The sequence below is a fragment of the Paralichthys olivaceus genome, chromosome 23 (assembly GCF_024713975.1).
Source record: "Paralichthys olivaceus isolate ysfri-2021 chromosome 23, ASM2471397v2, whole genome shotgun sequence".
Taxonomy (NCBI): domain Eukaryota; kingdom Metazoa; phylum Chordata; class Actinopteri; order Pleuronectiformes; family Paralichthyidae; genus Paralichthys; species Paralichthys olivaceus.
Genome location: NC_091115.1, coordinates 1,714,998 through 1,736,302, shown reverse-complemented (window position 1 = coordinate 1,736,302; position 21,305 = coordinate 1,714,998). Strand labels below are relative to the sequence as shown.

General features: G+C 42.7%; 1 protein-coding gene across 1 annotated transcript in view; it reads right to left on the bottom strand.

Annotated features, from left to right (window-relative positions):
- Positions 1-21,305, bottom strand: part of rassf3 (Ras association domain family member 3) — a 40,542-nt gene that overhangs the window by 4,019 nt on the left and 15,218 nt on the right. Inside the window, exons 3-6 of the mRNA XM_020104878.2 lie at positions 3,423-3,530; positions 2,350-2,532; positions 1,758-1,845; positions 20-135 (exon numbers count right to left, since the gene is read on the bottom strand). Coding sequence (XP_019960437.2) covers positions 20-135; positions 1,758-1,845; positions 2,350-2,532; positions 3,423-3,530 — 495 coding nt within the window. The remainder of the gene's footprint in view (positions 1-19; positions 136-1,757; positions 1,846-2,349; positions 2,533-3,422; positions 3,531-21,305) is intronic.

Below are 21,305 nucleotides of genomic sequence, written 5' to 3'. Positions count from 1 at the left end.
AAGAGGAGTGTGATGTTACCATGACTTCTCCGGTTTGTTGTTCCCTCAGTACGAAGCTGAGCGTGTCAGTGTCAGGTCCCGCCACCAGACGAAGAAACAGCGGCTGCTCGCCATCCGCCAGCTTACACACGTACACTGCAACACACACACACACACACACACACATACTCAATTTAATTACAGCGACCACAGTGCTCTCTGCATATATGTGGTTTGATGGAGGCATGGAGACTAAATTAACCTCTGTGTGTGTGTGTGTGTGTGTGTGTGTGTGTGTGTGTGTGTGTGTGTGTGTGTGTGTGTGTGTGTGTGTGTGTGTGTGTGTGTGTGTCCTGGCCGAGGATCAAACAAAGTGTGCGTCACAATAACAACCAGTAATTTACAAAACCAGAGAGTGAATGTGAAATGTGAGACACGCGTTGTTTGACTGATCCTGTGTCAGTGAACGAACTGTCACAGAACAACTTTATATTCAGGTCGATACCAATTCTGATCATTGTTAGACGCTTCGGAGAGAGAGAGAGTGTGTGTGTGTGTGTGGCGGCTCTGAGAGGCCAAAGCAATGCAACATGGGAAAAGACACAAACTCAGGTCAGATGCTGCAAAGTGAGAACAAAACCAGATCCTGGAAGACTGCACTGAGTTTTCTGTATTTGGTCGTACGTTTTGTATTCCGTCGTATTTACTGTGTTCTGGGTTTCTGTCTCCTCTGTCTTATATTTGTTTGCTGCAGCTTTTTCTCTTAAACGTTGCACATGTCAAAATATTAAAAACACGGTGGTCTGAGTCTTCTTGTGTTTTCTCTGTTTCCCTCCATGTTTTATCATAAAGTTGTCCCGAGCTCTCAGAACCACCGTAGATTTTCTCTTCGAAAGAAAACAACAGAGAATTGAACAAAATGTCAAACGTGACGTGATCTCAAACATCAACAGACCGGCTGTATTTAATCTTTCCTCTTCTCCTTCAGGCAGACGGACGAACTCCACTGGAGCCACTTTGTTTCATCCCGACTCTGAAGGTCACAGACGTTTCTACATTTCCAGACAACACTTGAATATTTCTGATGAAACTTCTCCTTTTTTCATTGAACTGAATAAAAGCTTCGCCACAACCATTGTCAGAGACACTTTAAATATGAGCTCAAGTACATTAGGGGTTTAAAATACATGTGTTGTCAGACATGTGTCTAGACAGTGTTTTTATTAGCAGACTGTCTCACTGTACATTTCATGTAATGAGACAAAACCAGACCAGAAGCTTTTGAAGAGGAGAAAAATCTCTATAAAAGTCTGGAGGCAAAATGTTTCACAGACTTTAAACAAGAAGTTGCACAATTCACTTGACATTGGTTTTTGTTCTGCAGTTTAAATCCACGTACGAGGAGAATAAACTGAGTTTTCATGACTTGTATGAGAGAATATTTGAAATCCAACGAGCTGCAACAGCTGCTGATTCATAGAGTGTGTAAACGTGTGAGTTAGCTGTTGATAGTGGGGGGGATCCCTGAGGCATTCAGTGAAGCCAGGGCGAGGTGTCCAGAAATACACACAAACACACACACACACACACACACAGACACACACAGACACACACAGACAGACACACACACACGGCACCATGTCAGTGCCAAAGCATCTGAGATGGAGCTTGGCATCACCGGAATGAAACGCAGTCTCCACTCCTCTCGCTTTCACTCTCTCACACTATAACACACACACACACAAAGACACACACATGGTCAGAGAGCTCAGTCTTACCCTGCTCCTCTCTGCGGTAGCGTTTGTACAGGGCGTATTTTGCCGGGTTGTCTGCGACCGTGAACTTGTTCAAAAGGGCGACGATCACCTGCAAACACACGAGAACGAAACGATGAGATTCAACGGTTCAGACGGAGACACTGACACCGACCGCTCTGATGTGACGAGCTCAGAGACAGTTAACAACTCGCTGCACCGCTCATGGGACACTTTGGCCTCGGTGCTGTTAGTGAAGGAATGATTTGGTGTGTAGCAGATTTCACTTCATATGACCATGAGATTATCTCACGCTGTTTAAAATGCTCTAAATCTCCAGGTTCTATTCTAAAACAATACTCATATAACAAAGGTCCAACATATATCAGAACCCGTTGTACTTTTAGTCGAAACATGGTTTTACAAGAATACTTGGACTGTGTGGTACTGATGTACTAAAGTCAGTCAGGTGAACAAAGTTTTTGATTAAAGTTCAACATCAGGCGCCTTCTGTTCAACATCAAGTTGAGCCCATATGTCTTCAGATGTTAATTAAGTTATCCAGCACTGTGTGTGTGTGTGTGTGTGTGTGTGTGTGTGTGTGTGTGTTGGCCACCTGGCGGACTGTGTTATTGGAGCTGATGTGGAGGGTGTTGATGACACCGCGCGGCAGATAAAAAGCCTCCTCCACCACGGCTCCTCCTGCTCCTCCTGCTCCTCTCTGACCCCCCCGCACCGTCACCGGCCTCCGCAAGTCCATCTGGACTTTGACGAAACCGGTGTACACACCAGAAGACCTCTGAGAGAGAGAGAGAGAGAGAGAGAGAGAGAGAGAGAGAGAGAGAGAGAGAGAGAGAGAGAGAGAGAGAGAGAGAGAATGTTTTAGCGGGTATATGTTTGTTCCTGAAAAACAGAAATATTATAAACCATGACACAATAAAAAGTTCCCAGAGTAGAAGTTTGTGTGTGTGTGTGTGTGTGTGTGTTGTATGATCGCTCCACATGAGACCAGTAAACCCAGCGTGTCCTGTAGGACAGATGGTCCCAGACGAAGACAGAGCATCTTAATCTCATCACTCCATACGGAGCCTGGAGGTCTGCGACTGCACGTACGGGTTTATGAGCACGAGCATGAAAAGTCTCAAGTGGACAAACAAGATGGAGAAGAACAGTTTGTCATCCTGTTTCAACTCTTTTTTTTTTTTGACTAAGAGAAACAAGCGTTATCGCAGATGAAGTGATGGATGAGACAAAGAAAGGAATAACATTTTCAAGAGTTTACGTCTGGAAACAGCGAGTGATACCATCAGCTCTGACTAATGCAACATGCAGCAGCTTTCAGGATTATTCAACCGGTTCTGCTGCACCTGAAACATTTCATCTGGTCTGGATATAAAAGAGTTTCAGAGCCTCGTGGTGTGAATCCAGCTTCAGGAACGTTTCATGCTGCCAAGTTAAACACTGTGGGGGAGAACAATAGCAGGAATATCATCACATCGCTCTGATGTGACTGCTGAGGAATGCTGGGAGCTGAGGGACGGTGGTGTGGGTGTTAAACCGTAACACCACCAACTCACTGATTCAGCCAGAGTGTGTGCGTGTGAGTGTGTGTGTGTGTGTGTGTGTGTGTGTGTGTGTGTGTGTGTGTGTGTGTGTGTGTGTGCGTGTGTGTGTGCGTTCTCCACTCACCTGCGTCATTTTAAGGTGGTCTGTGGTCAGACCGTTGTACTGCTCGATCTTCTGCCTGATTTCCTCTCTGCTGAACTCCGTCCGCAACTCTCTCTCCTTCTCAACATCCTGACACAGAGACGACGAGAATAAAAAGAGAGCGTCCTGATCAGTCACGAGTCGACCTCCATCATTATGAAACAGTTTCTGTTCAGATTATTAAAGGACGTATACTGCAGACAAGTAAACGTATAAAAGTTGACTCCATTCTTTTACCTTTGCGAAGGAAAACATAAGAAGTGAAGCTTGTTTGCTGCATTTGTACTTTACGTCATTTCACGTTGCTTTGGGGCGAAATAGAGCGTTATGGTGTTCTTCATGTGATCCAGCCCGTATAGCAGATAACTCGAGGAGGCTGTATCTTAACTTTATGTGCACATCCATTAGCTTTGCTGCTACAGACGTTTTTTTAAATAAAGTTCAAGCATAAGTAAACATCATTTCAGCCATCAGGAAAATCAAGAAATAACCATCTGGGTAAGGGACAGTAACACAAACTCAGCGCAGCGTGTATGAACTGGATGAGGTTCGGGTTTGAGCATGAAACAGAATGATCAAGCTGCTTTGGTTGGACCCTATATACAACAAGCGTGAAGCCAAACGTATTTCACTCGTCCCCCAAAATAATCTGAAAGTGTGAAAAGGCCCTGACTGCTGGAGGGTCAGCGCCTGACAAAAACACAGCTCCAGTCAACCCGGTCCCATGCTGAGCGACTGACTTCTAATTATAGACAAAACATGGAAGCCTCCTGCAGGACAGAGCACGCAAGTCATCCACAAAACAATCCCAAACTCTAGAAAGCAAGAGTTGTTTGACTGGAGGCCACGTGGGGCTGAAGTGTGTGTATGTCCGCACGTGTGGCTAATGTACGGGAGGGCATCAGTCGGCAGTCGATGCCGTGTTTGTGTCTAAATAACTATAGAAAGTGCGGAAGGGCAAGACAAAGGTCAGCTGGTTAGGGAGCTCCAGATAAAGACGACCGAGGCACATGTACGGTGCACAGACGTGAACAGACGACATGTGACTCGATGAACTCTCCAGATTAATCGAATCAAGTGGAGTCAGACGCAAACTCAAGTCAACAAGCGGCTGTGGAGAACACATGTCGAGATATAAATCAGGTCACATGACAAAACCAAATGTGTTGCCTCATCAGTTGTGCACAGATCAGAATCTGCTCAAATGTTTTCAAGAAAATCTCCGTGAAAGACACAGAGCAGAGACAATCAAGAATCTCCAGCCGGAGGGGTCGACTGCAGCAGTTCAACCCCGACACTATCCACCACCACAAACTGCACAACATGAATCCAATGACTTAATACACCGTCTCCAGACAGAGAGATAAAGTTTTCCCTATTTATTTGTTCTTATTATGTCTTTATACTCTCATTTCTTATTTTACTATCGTTTGTTTTGTTACTACGGAGCAGTGAGTCAATGTCAAACACAAACACATGTACATTATACTCAATATTCATTATTTGATTTTAGAGAAACAAACATTTTTATTCACTGGATTCATTATTATATTCAAGCAACAAAAAATATAAATATTTCCTTGATCACACATGACTGTGTATTCAATACTTTATAAGGTTGGACTAATGTGGGCCCAGTTGTCTCAGTTTTGATATTTCATAGATTTAAACTTCCAATTCCATCTGTGCAATAATCAAAATATTGAGGTGCAGCTCTTCTCCTCTCACGTTTACATAAAACCAGCTCTGATGACTAAAATTAATAAAGCCAACATATGCAGATCAATATATTATGTATGTACGTATGTGTAGAGTCTGACCGTGTCCATTCAGAGTCTTAAGACAGTTTTATTCCCCAGTGTAGTCTGTGCTTACATGGGCATAGTGCAGCTCCCCTCGGCATCTATTAAAAACCACACACACACACATGCAAGCACATAGTGCACAATCCAAGGAGGCTCTGAAGGCACACACACCCTTATATGGAAAACACACACTGCTCCAGAGAAAGACAAGGTGCCAATACAACAAACACACACAAACACACACTCTGCAGCTCGGAGAGTGTTTGACACTGTGTCCATTGAGGGGTTGAATAGCTCTGAGAGAACACCAGGCTGAGAGCGAGCTGAAGTGAGTATCATGTTCGAGCAACATGAATCTGAAAGAAATTTGACTTTAAATCACGTTTAAATGAAGATGTTCTCTGTGGGGGGGGGGGGGGGGACCTGTCTGAATCTGTCCGTCAGTCCATCAGGGACAGACACTGACTCATCAGGATTTAACTGAAGGCCAATGAGAACAACAAATCTGACCACCCTCATATTCTTGTCTGCGTCCATCGTGACGTTGAACCGCAAACGTCGTTATTTACAGATTCGTTAAGGCATCAAACCTCGATATTTACAGATTCGTTAAGGCATCAAACCTCGATTCGTCACGCTACACTTGACCTATTCCCCCACAATCCGCGTCAACTTCCAGCAGCTGCCAGTTCAGATGAGTCAAAGCGTCTTAGCGGGAAGAGACAGGTAAGGAGATTAACTTTCATCTCACAGTCCACGGAGACAGGAAAGAAGCAACACAGAAAAAATGACATAACAAATGATCCTGACTCAGAGAAAACCTTCCACTGGTGAATTTGGATGTTGTGTTTATGTTTGTGGGTCAGAAGCTAAACCTGGTGATCGAGAAGATGAGCGACTTCTGACCTACATCAGTGGCTCTTACAGCGCTCCATGACTTGGCTCTGTCGTTAATCTTATTCATACATCTATGTTTATTATGTTATTTAACGCAAGCTTTTAATGGGAGTTCCACTGAATCTAGGAAACTGTTGTCTCCTGGAATCAACTCAAAATCTATTTAACAGCTGGAATTTAGGTTAAAATGGTTTAAAGGTGATACAACAAGTATCGTGCAATCAAAATCCAGCTGTAGATCATCGGCTGCTTCAGAAGGAACTTTTTATTTCCTCGTCACTAATCAAGATCAATCCTGAACTCTGCTCTCCCTGATTACTTGCGTTGTTGTTTCACTTTCAGGCGATGTAATGGCATTGCTTGCATCTTGACCCTGACAAGTTTGTTTATAACGTCGGAATTACCCGAAATACGGAATTTCCCTGTTGTCCAGGTTTTACTCAGGAGGTGAAACATCAGAGCACTCCAGTGTAAGTTTGTGCTCGGCTTCAATCAAGGCTGCCACCAAAAACGTTTTTTTGATTATTTTATAATACTATTTCTGGCATCATCTCCTCTAGGAAAACTTTACAGCCTTGAGAAAAACCCAAAAACTAATTCTTCTTGATTATACTGGAGGCCTCTTGCAACCTGTTGACTCATAAAGATTCTTTTGTCAAGAAAAAGTTTTTTTTTTAAATTCTTGTCAGGGTGAAGAAGCTCCTGAAAAAACCTTGTATCATCACGAGACACAAAATCTCTCCAGCCCAGATAATGAAAGTCTTTGTGGCAGGAATCAGTTTTGTGTTGAGTAAAATTTTTGCACTCCGGACTCGGATAATTTCACAAAATAAACATAGTTTCAAATTAAAAATTTAAATATTTGAACTAGCTGCGGTCAGAAGAATGCCTTGTTATGTCAGAGCCGGGTAAAACAAGTCAGAGGAGTCTTTACCGGCCCGTTACATCCCCCGTGAGACTTTCTCCTAATGAGATTATTTGACGTCCAGGACAGAAAGTGTTCAGAGGAACTGCGAGAGTGAGAGCGACCGAATCCAAACTAACAGGAGAAGCAGAGCACAGCGAAGCTGCAACACAATGAGGTCATGGTCCCATTTAAGAACACAGCGAACCCTCCCACTGAAGCTATAAGATCAACACCGGACTCAAAAGACACAGGAGTGGACAGGGAGAAAAGACAAAGACAGAAATCACTGTAGGTTTCAACAGAGCAAAAAAGTTCTCAAGAGAAGTTGACTGATTTGTAGGTTACTAGAAAGAGAACTGTTTGACTGATGCTGACACTTTGGTTGTGCATATCTAAAAATGTCTTGAATTAAATTAAACATTCAAATTCACCAAATTTCATGTCTACATCTTGCACAAAAAAACAGAAGAGCATTTAAAAAAGCAGAAGAGGCCTAAGCTGGAAAAAGCAGAAATGAAAAAGAGATATAAAAAAAACAAGGGACGAGACAGAAAAAGACGAGCGAAGAACTAACAGCTCCAGGCCTGAGAGGAAAGAGAGCAACGCTGAACACGAACGTCTGAAAGTTTTATATTTATCTCTGTGTCAGTATCTCCCTGTTCCCAAGCTGCTGGCTTCAGTTTAGTCTGAATGATGTGGGAGACAGAAATGGCATCTTGTTCCTCAACCTTTGATAACACACCTGCAGCATTCCTGCCTTTGTTTCACACCGTCACACGCGTCTGCATCCACTGTCTGTAAACAGATGACATCACCATGCAAAGAGCGCATATGTGTGTAGACAAAACATGCTTAGCTCGGCCGAATAGACCCTGAAGCTCCAGACTTGGTGTTTGCATGCTGTGGGTGCTACAGGACCCAGTGTTGCAGACTAAACACAGAGATTAGCTGTGCTAACTGGAGGTGACCTATATATTAAAATGACTATAAAAGACGTTTTTGTTCCTGTGTTCACATCCTCAGAATTTCCACTAAGCTTTGCATGTTGAACGTGAAGGTCATTACATTCAGATAAATGTTACCAGGGGAGTTGACATCGCCTGTTCGACACATAACAATCAAAATCTAATTAAAATGTTGTGTCATCATCAATTCAAAAACCCAAATATTGACTCGGGCGTCACATGGGATGAAGAAAAGCAGCAACGTGGCCGACGGTTTCTGATCTCAGCCTCTAGATCGTCTTTCAATGGTTCTTCTTCCTTCAAGATGTGTTTCGTGGTTATTATTCCGTCAGTAACCTTAGTCCCACTATGTCATAACCATTTTTTACCCTCCTCACCCTCCCACTGCTCCCTTTTCTATGCTACTTCCTGTTGAGTCCAGGGGGGGAAGTTGAGATCGGCCACACCTATCCTCCCAGCATTCCTGCAGTAATGGGCACACGCATGCACGAACAACGCTGCGTAGATGTGCAGCACAAGTGGAAGCGCTCACACCTAGCAACACACATACCTCCGCTCAGAAACAGTTGCTAAAACTCTTCTGCTCAAGTGGACATTCCTGAGCTAATGGACGCACGTACAGTAGATACAGTGCAGCATCGGTGAAGCCTTTTACAGAACTCTGCATCTCGGTCATGCAACACATGCTGTTCAATAACCGCCATTGTCCATCAGTTTATGTTTACACCTGCTGGCTTCCAGAGCATCAAACCTCCGACAGGTGCTGGTGGTTTTATTAAACAGGAAACAAAATTCATGAAAGGGAAACAAATATTAACCACAGCAGGTTTGTGACGAGTTTCAGTAAATTGCTTTCAGACAATAGATTGGGTCTTGATTTTATTCTATTCTAACATTTAGTAAACCCCTCAACTTTTTCTTCAGAAGACAGAAAGAAGAAAATCAAGCTATTGTCTTTAAAAATCAAACCTGCAGAATAAACCGGACGAACCACACGGAGACGAGAGGCAGCGTCCAGCACCGCGACGTTTACCGGAGTGGACCGGCTGTATATTTCAAGTGTGGTTCGGTGAGTTCAACATGAAAACACAGACAGCAGAGGAAAAGGGCACACGAGTTATGGTTCAACTATGTGGAGGAGACCACAAGGAGTCTGTCTGGATGGACCACCCAGACATATTAGCTCCATGGCCGAGGCCGAGACCGAGGAGGAGGAAGAAGGTGAAGGAATGAATAAAGACGGAGAAGCAGGAGGAGAAGGAGAAGGAAGGTTCAAAGTGAAGAAGGAGGGTGTGAAAGGAGACAAATGTTAAAGACGTAGGTGAGACAAACAAGAAAGAAACTAAATTTATTCAAAGCTCGTCTACAAACCTGTTTAATGATTTATCTTTAACTTAGCTAATAATCATGTCGTTAACTTTGTTGCCGTGGAGATAAATACAACATTAAAAAAACAACACAGTTGCTGTACGACCACTTTGATTGTCAGCTCACACTGGAGCTGCTGTCCTGACTAACACTAGAATGAAAAACGGGTTTCATTAGAACAGTTCGGCCTGGGCTCGCACCCTTTACGTCCATGAATACACAGAGTTCATGTTTGATTTACGGCTGCTCCTGGTGTCATGATTGCAACATACAGAGCAAAAGGTGAAAAACCCTTTGTACGTGCTGTAAGTTTGCTCTCCCGAGAAGAGTTGAGCAACAGATTCAAAGAAGTGTGCACTTCTGTGTATGGGAGTGTGACGGCGTAGTGAGTGTGTGTAGTGAGTAAGCATGTGTGGGCTGAGATTATGAAACTTCATGGTTCTAGACAGCAAAGGCGATGAGAGAAAAAAGAGGAGTGTGTGCTCGAGGATGTTGAGCCAACAATAAGCCAGACTTCCTCTGGAGAGCGTCAATGGACGGACAGCTGCACACATCAGCATTCATGTATGTAGGGCTGCGTGTTTTTCCAGATTAAGCTCTAAAATAATGACACATGACTATTTTGTCTGAGCAACGCTCTCAGAACCAAAAGATATTTAATCTACAACTAAATAAAAGAGAAAAACAGCAAATCATCACAACATTTGTTTGTCTTTTCTCTGCCACAAATAAAAATTTGATTTATCGGTTCACAGAAATATTAATTGGCAATAAAAAAAAGACCATAAAGCCCAATTTGCATTGGGGTGCGTGTTTACTGTGACAACCCAAGATGAAGAAGCCCTTAAAAGGACATGTGTTGTAAAATCTTTAACTTTAACACTGAGGACACGTCATCAACTTGAAAAACGGCCTCATGAGGCTGGTTGAAGCCACAAAAACACTCAATATAATTCCAAGAAAGGCGACCGAAGAAAACACAACAAACACAACACCCGTAATAAACGATGATGAAAGCAAGGTTCAGAGGAGACACAGTGAGTCGGGGCCTGAAGCAGAGGAACGAGGAGCCAGTCAACAATCACATCGTCAACAATCACATCGTAAATCTGGAGATTAGAGTCACGACCTCTTTTTAATAGTTGATGATTTATCCTGTGCAGTCAGCGGGTATTCATGGCTCATGTGAACAGGTAGAGATGAGTTTTAAGTTACGCTGCATGGTATCACAGTTACGACTGGTCATTGCTGTGGTGTAATGGACACAATGGGGATGTCAAAGGCAGGTGTGTCTGTGTGGGAACTGATAAAGGAAACTAGGGAAACAATACCTGTGAGCTGTGTGCAATCCTGACTGTAGTGCCACTCGACTGTCGGACCAAACCCTTCAATTCAGCAACAGTGGAAAACCCCTTTATATGAGCGTGGATGAGGCCCTCAAACACACAACAACACACAGAAAAACACACACATGACTCCGGCCAAAACAAAAACCGGGTGACACACGTATTCGGCCACCGTTCGCCAAATCTTAACGTTCAAAACCACCACACACATCAACATAACGATAAGACACGACATTCAAAACCCACAGAGCTTTTGGAGATTTGTAGATGTATGAGTGTGTGTGTGTGTTGTTGCTTCATTTAAAGTGAACAAACGATGACACACAGGGCGATGGGCTGTTTGCACGCATGTCTGTGAGTCCATCATTACTGTTCATGTAAACCCAACATTAAGCCTGTTATGGTGTGATGAGCGGGGGGGAACAGAAGCCGATTCACTGCGCTGCAAAACCAACAACACAGTCTAATGTTCTTTCATCACACATTACATTGATTTAATAGTATTTTAGCTGTGTCTAATGAGCAGATGTCAAACTTGAATTCCTCTAAGAACAACATTAGTTCCCCAATGTTTGTTTGAAACTATAAAATATACATTATTCCTCTAAGTTTTCTAAGTTTTTTGAGTGTCTCTGATGGACAAACTATAAATCAAAACATACAATCTTCATACTTCCTGTATATTTAGCATCTTTTATACTCTATATCTTATATCTTGTTCACATAAAATACATCCACACTAACTCTATATGTAATTTCTATGTTAAATTGAGGTGTATCACAGAGAAAACACAACCTCTCACCGAACACGGCCCTGAACAGAAACACCAACACACACCCTCTCTGTGAACCTGCCGTCATTTATCATCATTTGACTCTCACTTTCTCCCCTGCACATCAAACAAAGCACCGACCACGTCAAAGTGCACTGCGGTTTGGTGATAATGGCGAGCACCGGAGATCACAGCCGACCTTAACTGCTCCCAGATGAGCCTCCAACCGAACAGTGGTATGTGACAGAACAGCTTACAGTGCACGGTGGCGGCGGCAGACATCGGCCGACATATGCTTCATTACCGAGCGTATAAACACGGAGAGGGCTGGGCAGGAAGTCCCACTCATTCAGATACACGCGGGTTTAAATGATTTCAACAGCAAAACCAGTTTAAACTGAAGAGTCGGAGTCGGTTGACAGGGTCACGTTTGGATCTACTGCTTTTACTAAACAAGAGAGAAATTATTCAGAGTAATTGAACAATGTCGTGCAGAATAAATATTCTTTCTACATTCTGTCAACTGCCAAGAATCATTGCTTTTAGCTTTAAAAAGATATATGTGATATACTGCAGCTCCAGCACATTGCCAGGAAGTCTTGGCATTTGCAAGCCAACATATTGAAATAAAAACCTACTGCAGAGCATTTCTGTTGACCGCTGCTTCTTTAAATAACCTTGAGCAGAATGATGGACTCAAGGACGCCGCTGGTGAAAAGTAAGAATACTTGTGTCCCCGGGGAGGGGGACATCTGACATCTGCTGCCTGTTGACCTTGACATATGATGCTACAGGTGGTCAGTTCCTCCACAGACAGGTGAGACTGAGTTGGGTGAAGTGGACGAAAAGTGGGGCGGGGGGTTTAAGACCACTTCACCAGCTGTTCAGAGAGTTTGGACGAGAACCAGACAGTTGAGGGTTTGTTTGAAGCAGCTGGTGGTTTAATTCATCACTGGTGACAAGATTTATGAGCTTTATAATCTGGGTAAAACTTACTGAACGCCGCAGCTGACTATTGTGTTCATCACCGATTTCATACTTGAAGCCATAAAATGCCAGAGGACAGTGAAGAACCAACCATCTCAAACCGGGACTGCACCAAAACATAGAGTCAAATATAGTGAAATGTGGAACCACTGAATATTTGCTGAAAACTGCTGAAATAATTGGTCAAATCCTTTTTCAAGCAAAGGTGCCAAACATTCTCAGGGTGCAGCTTCTGTTTTGTTTTTACATTATGATAACTTGGACGTCTTTGACATTTGAGGTCACTGATAAGGCAACAGAAAGTCATTTTGAGAGACTGATCATAATGAAAGTAATCGTGACAGCTCAAATCACGTACGGTTAATAAATGTCATAACCCTTAATGTTTGATTAAGTTTATATCCATCTTATCTACATACAATCTCTATATATATCTATATCTATATATAGATATAGATATACACATATATAGATACACATATATATATATATATATATATATATATACACACACACACTTTCCCACTTTTCTTTCTAACACACACACACACCTCATTTTCTCCATGACGCAGGTGTCTACTCTGAAAAGCAGATTTATCTTATTATGTAACACAGCCCACTGCTGTAAAGGAGGTGTTTCTCTCTGTGTGTGTGTGTGTGTGTGTGTGTGTGTGTGTGTGTGTGTGTGTTTCTCTGTGTGTGTTTCTCTGTGTGTGTTTCTCTGTGTGTGTGTGTGTGTGTTTCTCTGTGTGTGTGTGTGTTTCCAGGTTCTGTTTGAAAAGATAGCAAGGACCGCACAGTTTAGAACAATTCCACTCATGTTTCCTTTGGAAAAGCAGAGCGCTGGAGACGGGAGAGTCTCATAAAAAGCTTTATGTAACCTGCAGACGGTCAATACAGACTGTACCTCACACCACACACACACACAACTTTGTTAGCATGCAGGAAGACAAACATATTGTGCAAAGAAATCTGACTCTAACTGTACTTTTGACCTGATCCTCTATTGTTAAGTAATTACAGTGCAGTGGGCAGGGGGCCTTGTATGAGAAGCTGTGATTGCATCATTAATGGACAATAAAACTTAAATCACTGAAATATTTCACCACAGTTTTCCAACACTGTTTGAAACTGGTGTGAAAATCCCCCAAACAGCTGTAGTAAAGCAGGGCGTCGTTAAAATTTAACACATCTAGTTGTGTGAAAGTTTCTGAAGCAACATTGAGAGCACCGAGGGAGACAAACAATGAAAACGAAAGTCAGGCGGATGATGTGTTTGTTGGCCGAATGAGGCAAAGTGGACCCACAGCGATAAACTCGAGTAAAACCTTTCTCTAAATAACAACAGAGACACGTTCATTAAATCGGCTCTCAAAGACGAAAACCCATCATTGCTGATGTTCTGTTTTAAATAAAGATCTAACGTAACTTTCTAGTCGACTTCAAGCTTTCGAGCAACTGCTTAATCGAGTTGCACGAACGTAAAAACCTAAAGAGAGGAGAGATCTCTGGACATCAGCTCCTGTGTTTATGGTTGGCATGGCAGTGTTGTGAGTACAATCTCTGGTAAAGGTTGAGTGCAAGGACTCAAAACACAACTGCAACTCACTTGAAGACACACAAACGCACACACAATCACTCACATAATGCTTGACCTGCCATCCGTGACAACCGAGGGAGCTTTAATTACAGACCGAAGACAGACTCTTGTGAAATCCTCTTTTGCTCTCGTTGTTTTCAATAACAGATGGAACTAGTGACTCGTGTATTTATGTTTTGTTTAATAATCAAGACTAAAGACTTTATTTAGAGCTTTTAAGAGAAGAGCGATGCTTAATGGATCAAGTGTTTAATCTGTATCGGAGGACGTGGTCTTGTATTCTTTGGCGAGGTTCACAGAGGGTGAAGGACGACTGGGCTTGGAGTGAAACTTTAATGGGCTTATGATACAGTGTCAGACAGGAAGCTGCTGCAAAGCTGAAACCGGGCACTGGTACCAAATGTTTGCTAGATTATAACTCTAATATCCAGTAGAGATTCAAGCAGCAGGAGCAGGAACTGTGTCGGCAGAGTGGAACAGAAGCAGGTCTTAAGAACAGAAGTGGTTTCAGGATAAGGGAGATGAGACAAAATGAGAATAATGATGGAATAAAATCTCTACGATCAAACATGACATTTAGAAATGTCTAGAACTCCAACAACGAGGTACAACCTACTAATTGTTTTGAGTCATTCTATACGCAAACCAGCTAAAGGTAGTTACTTTTAGCCTTTCCAGTGCGATGTTCAAGATAGTCTTCAAAGTTTATCAGTGATTTCTAAGCTAGGATACAAATTAAGGTTTGATCCCCAGTTTTCAATAAAGAATAACGAGTGAGTAGAGAAGTCAAAATGCATGGCTACAAGCTAAAGGGCAAGAGATTGACATTTACAGTTTCTGCTACTAGAATGAAATCACTCAACAGTATTAACACTTAGATACGATGCCACATAATCAACTCAGTAATACCTTGACAAAGAAAGTGATTTATACTTTGCACTACTTGTACATAGAGCAGGTGCCCTCCTGCTGTGGACCAGCACAGACACAGTTAACAAACAATAACAGAACTCGGGTGGCCTCGGTGCTGTTGAGAGAACAGGAAACAGAGCAGAGAACATGACGGGAAGGGACATACAATGGAGGAGAAACAAGGATGACGAGAGGAGAGGAGGGGATGGAGGGGTGAGGCTGGACAGAATAGAGGAAGTAAATAATGGGGGAGAGTGTGAGAGAGAACGGATTTGGATTCACGTGGACAGGAAAGACAGCACGGGGTTGTATGACCCTCACATAAGTAAAAAGCCAGTGCTGTGCTGCATCGATGTAGTTTAGTACCAGTTGTTTTTAAAATACATTCAAACAACTTATTGTTGTTCAGGTTTGATTTTTAAAAACTCTTTGTTGACCTGGTCAAGATCCTTAGACACATACACAGTGACAATGGGTCATTAGAGGTTATTGTTGGGACATTGTTGTGCAAAAATGCTGTGACGGAGGTGGAAAGAACCAGAGTGTTTACAGGTAAGATAGGTACAAAGTCTGATATGAGGTGTGTCTCGGCACAAACAAATAAACGGGTGATATCATAGCTTACTGTGAGTGTGAGGGAGGGAAAAAGAGAGGGAGAGATAAGATCTGTATCTTTCTACCTCTACTGCAGTCTGTATGTGAGTCGCCCTTCAGAGATAAAAAAAAAAACATTGGGTACTTTTTTGCACAGAAAGTGATTTAGTTCAAATCCCAGCAGCAGAGAATGACTTCACTTTTAAGTGAATCCAAAACAAAAAATGTCTGTGAATGAGCGAAGTGGCACAAACACCTGCGCAGGGCGTAGTCAGGTAAGAATACCACACCATATATCTGTCAGCGGTGGGAGTGAGCAGTCAACACACAACCCACCTCAGCCCGTTATCGAAGACTGTGCGCTGCACTATGATGTCAGATCATTTCAGAGGCTGCGGACTGAGGAACAGGAGAGTTGGTCAACACGCAGCTCATTGTGAGATGAGGAAATGCCGTTTCCTGTTCTAGACTGATTTTGCGTTTGTGTGTCTATCTCTTAATGAATTAGCCCTTAGATGTAAATTATTTTTATATTTGTATGTAGGTCAGCGGACGTGTGTCTGGTGCAACATGACCAAGAGCTTCCATCATCTCGTCTGGGAGAAGATGAATATGCCTCATAGTCGGCTTACAGTCTGTGAGGATGATTTGAGCTGAAGATGAGCTGCAGCTTTGGCCATTCACTGTATGTGTCTGTCTGTGTGTGTACTGTACTTTGTGTGTGTGTGTGTGTGTGTGTGTGTGTGTGTGTGTGTGTGTGTGTGTACTGTACTGGGGGTTGGGTGGGATTACCCCAGAGTGTTTTTTTCATGAGACACACAGAAGCACTGGTCAGCGTGACATTTCCATACAGAAACACTATTCACCCACAGAAAAGGTGGATGGGTGGTTGGGAATGTGTGTGTCTGTGTGCGTGTGTGTTACTGTGGAGTGGATATAAACCCGGCCTCAGTCTACAGATAAATCCTCTTCAGACCAGAGGGTTACATCTCATTTCCCTGTTTGACCGTCCACCATCGCTCCCTCAGTCTTTGTCCTCCTCTCTGTTTGTCCTCTCTCGCTGTTTAAACTGCAGCTTATTAAACTTCACTCTCTCACACAGACTTCAGCCTTGATTGAGAATTATGAATGGACCGGTTGTACAGTGCTACTGCTGCTTGTACTGTTGGTGGAGCACTTAACACCAACGTCTGGATTTTCTATTTTATAGAGAGACACATGAATGCACCAGTGTTTCCAGCTAGTTCACACTTTACAATGGATTTTCTGTGAACTTAACAAAAAAAAAAAAATCAAAAATCAAGTTGCATCTCTTTCACAGTAGGTAAACTGATGTTTACAGGCTTAAATATCTCAGTTAAATTTGAAGTATACTCATTGGTTAACATAAATACACATCAACTCTCACGATAACCTATTTTTCTGATCCGCAACCAGTAATTTCATACAGCGGCCCCACACATTTTCCCCAAAGGACGTGTCCCCTGTCCAGTGGTAATTACTGTTGGCATGCGGGAAACCACCAGGCTGCTTCCAGTGTGCCGGTCCAGGTCTGGAGCCACAGTATAAGACACCACAGCTCACACCCTCTCTTGCAAACCATGTATGGGCCACATTGTGCATCCACACACACACACACAAACACACAAACACACACTGCCACGAGGAATGAGGACCTGTGTTAAATGCCTGTCGCGGAAAAGTGAAGGGTCACTGCCGGAGAAACCCATGTCACACACACACTAAGTGGGCAGAAGAAGAAGAATAGCTCGATTCTATTACAGCGAGCAGAGTCTTGGAAGCGTGGAACAAACCAGCTGTGTTTGAAAGACTGTGTGTGTGCTAATGCATCTGTGTGCAAGCGAGAGCCACTTGAACACAGATGTAGACCAGTGTTTAGTCAAGGAGCTACAGGCTGACCTCATTTTAAACGTTCCAGACATGATAAAGATGAATGTGTTTGATTTTGATAACTCAATTCAATCTGACTCCCACAGTCTGCGGGCACAAACAAATTCAAATCTGGGTTTAAAAGTTAAATATCATTATTTAAGGTTGTTTAAAACAATGGATGGAGGCAATACATAGAAATATTCTAGAGATTTTTACTGTGCAGGTTTTATTTTTACTTTATTTTTTAGATAAATAGAGTGTGGGGGGGGGGGGGGGGGGGTCCAGTGTAATATTCCTTCATAGGGCCCAACATTTCTAGCAGCGCCCCTGCCACTGGCTCTGAGAGCAGGTGAGCCGACTGAAAAAGTGATAATTTCATTAAAACAGCTGCAGGTTTTTAATATTAAACACGAGCCGAATTCAAGTACGATACCAGATCTTTGCAAACAGACAACAGCCGGTTGCTGTTTTTCGTTTGTGTTGCTGCCGGCGTCGGTGTGAAACGTGATTCGAACGAAGCCGTGAACGAGGCTCCGCTCTCCGGAACACACGGTCTGTGTTTACCTTGTTCACGGAGACTTTCCCGCAGGGTTTCCTGAAGAAAGACGTCCTGGCCGTGAAGAAATACTCTTCCGAGTCCTCCTCCAAGCTGCTGTAGCCGCTGCTCATCGTGCTAGTCCACGTCATTTGCGGGGGAAACTCCGCTCAAACTCGGCTGCATTAAAAAAAACAACAACCCGGCGAAGACTCGGCAGTTTTTTTATCCAGTTTCCAGACCGGAGCCCTGCGGCCGTTCGCCCGGAGCCGCTGTTTGCTAACCGGGATGATTTCCTGCTTCAGACCCGCGACTCTGGCTCCATTCAAACCCGTTTAAACGCCTCCATTCTCCGCAGGAACGCGTCTCCGTGTGTCGACGCTGGTTCGAAGATTCCCGCAGGTTTCGATTAATCGTTAATTCCGACAAATGAAACGAATAAAGTCCAAATTCTCGCTCCACGTTGACGTCGCGTGCGTCGCCGCCCGTTAATGTTTAGTCTTCAACTTCTCACGGACAGATACAGTACGGCCCCGCCCACTACGGGCACCGAGTCGAGGCGGCCAATCGCACGCCCGCTGGTGAGTGTAGCCCCGCCCGGTACAACTTCACAGCCAATCAGCGCCGTCCTGGCCCAGTTTAAGGAAGTCTGAGCTGCAGGTGACAAAATAAAATAAAATATTAAATAAGAAAATAAAATTAAATAAATAAGAATAAAATAAAATAAAAAAAATAAAATAAAATAAAATAAAATATTAAATAAGAAAATAAAATTAAATAAAATAAAATAAATAAAATAAATAAAATAAATAAAATAAATAAAATAAAATATTAAATAAGAAAATAAAATAAAATATTAAATAAGAAAATAAATTAAAATAAATAAGAAGAAAATAAAATTAAAATAAATAAGAAGAAACAAATTAAATTTAAAAATAAGATGAAATACTACAAAATACAATAAAATACAAATGTAAATAAATAAAATAAGCCTCATACCCATATCTATACTACAACAATTCCATTTCACTTCATTCTATTATTTAACTCACTAATAACCATTTTATTCATGTTATTCAAATCCTCCAACGTAGATTACTTCAGTCTTTTTCAGAGCTTTCCACTCATATCTCATGGTCTTAATAAGCAGATGGTGTTGTTAATAAATCCATAATCATGACAGCCGAGAAGATAAAGACTGTGTGAGACAGTTGAAAACGCACCCAACTACTTACAGAGACACAATATATTAATACCAGATTTATCCTTTAACAGTCAGAACAACGGTGCTGTATGTTTCCACTCGGGCTGAAGCCGGAGGAGGAACAAACTTGGAGATTTTACCCTCTGAACTTTCCTGACATTTGAAAATGCCCAGAGGCAAAATAAGAGCTTGTTTTCTCCTCGTCAGCGGCTTCATAGAGTCTCCCTCAAAACCTCAGTATACCCATGACACAAAAACTTTAAAAACACACCACCGACAAGAATATAGGTCACCCACATTCCTAAAATACATGTCAGAGGTCAGTGACAGAGCAGCGACTCTCAGCAGCTAAAAAAGACGACGAGAAACCTGAAACAAAAACAAATAAGCAAAGTGCAGTTTGTGTCATCTCTTCTCCTTCTTCTCTGAATGTGATTACTCTGTGAAAATCTGCTTGACCCCCATCAAGGTGTTTGCTAATGGTCCGTTTGTTTTGAGGCCAGTTCCTACAGCTGTTTGCTCTGCCTCTAATTCACTCAGTGAACCTGAGAACAGGCCTCAGGCAAGAAAATTCAATGTCCATTGTACCCCCACTCCAACTCAACTAGACTCCAACCAACACAACTGTATTTACCAAAGCTACACATCTGTTTATCTGAGACGCTTCTTCAGACTCTGGCCTTCAGACTGAATGTTTGCTCTGGACAAAGGAGGGTCAGGATGAAATCAGCCAAACCTAAATGAGAAGTCATGTCTGCCTGTGGCGTGGTTTGATTTTACCATGAGGCAGTTCTCTGGTGCAGCTGGAGAGCGTCGACCTCTAACAGAAAGTTAAATGTTTTGTTGTGTTTGACCAGAACGGAGCTTGAAGGTCAGATATTTTTTGGATTGGAGCTGGTGACACTGGTATCAAGTGAAGTATGACGACTGAACAACTCCTGGGTGGACTGACATGAAAACCTGGTGTTATGTTCAGTCAGGAGGCAACTTGACCCACTGCTGAGTTTATATGGTCGTAAATTGGATCAGAGTTTTACTCATGTTTTCAGTGGGTGGTGTGAAAGTCTCTCATATTGCTCCATCATGGGCCAACAACTGGAAGCTATTACTGAGCACAGGGATAATTAAAAGTGTAAGTGCCTTCTGTTTTCAACTACAGCTTCTGGGACTGTTCTACGTCACACAGAATTTATGATTTTTAACATTATACATCAGTGCAACAGCCCACCCAGCTGCAAAAAGACCAAAAACAGAGCAGGGTTCAGCTGCAGGGTGAAATCTACAGTACATCCAGGCTAAATCAGGCCAAACTCACACACACACACACACACACACAGGGGAACAACCAGTCGACTAGTTGGGAGATTTTTAGCCATACAGGCTCTAATTTAAAACCAGCAGGGTAAGAACAGGGACCAAAAATAAATAAGACACATGTGGCGGAGCCAAACCAACATATTATCCTTTATAACACTGCAGTGACCCATCACACACACACACAAACAATACACACTCAAAATAACTGATAAGCAGGCGTGCCACAATCTTGTCCCTAAACTTCTTTTACATTATTTTTGTCCTCCAGAAAACTGTGATTTGGTGTCTGGAAGCTTGTCGGACTACATGAGGAGACGACAGAGAAGTCAGGTCGTCTCAGAAACCTGATTTGGACAAACAACAATTTGTTCTATTAATTATTGGATGACATTGTTAAACTGCTCAATGGCTCATTCATTCATGTTTTATCAAATAGTATTCCTGCTGATTAGGTAGCTATAAATAATATAACTCTCTCACTTCACACACTCAGAGACTGAGAGCCACACCTTTGACACACACACACACACACACACACACACACACACACACACACACACACACACACACACACACACACACACACACACTGGTGTTAATCTGCCGTGCAGTCACTTTGGCCTGGAGCCAGTTTGGTTATACATTACAGACCAGTGCAGTCAGCTCCTGACCAACATACACACACTATCATGTAACTCTGGTGGAAAGCGGACAACAAGAAGATTCAAACTTTCGAACGACACCAACATGCAAAAATAAAAA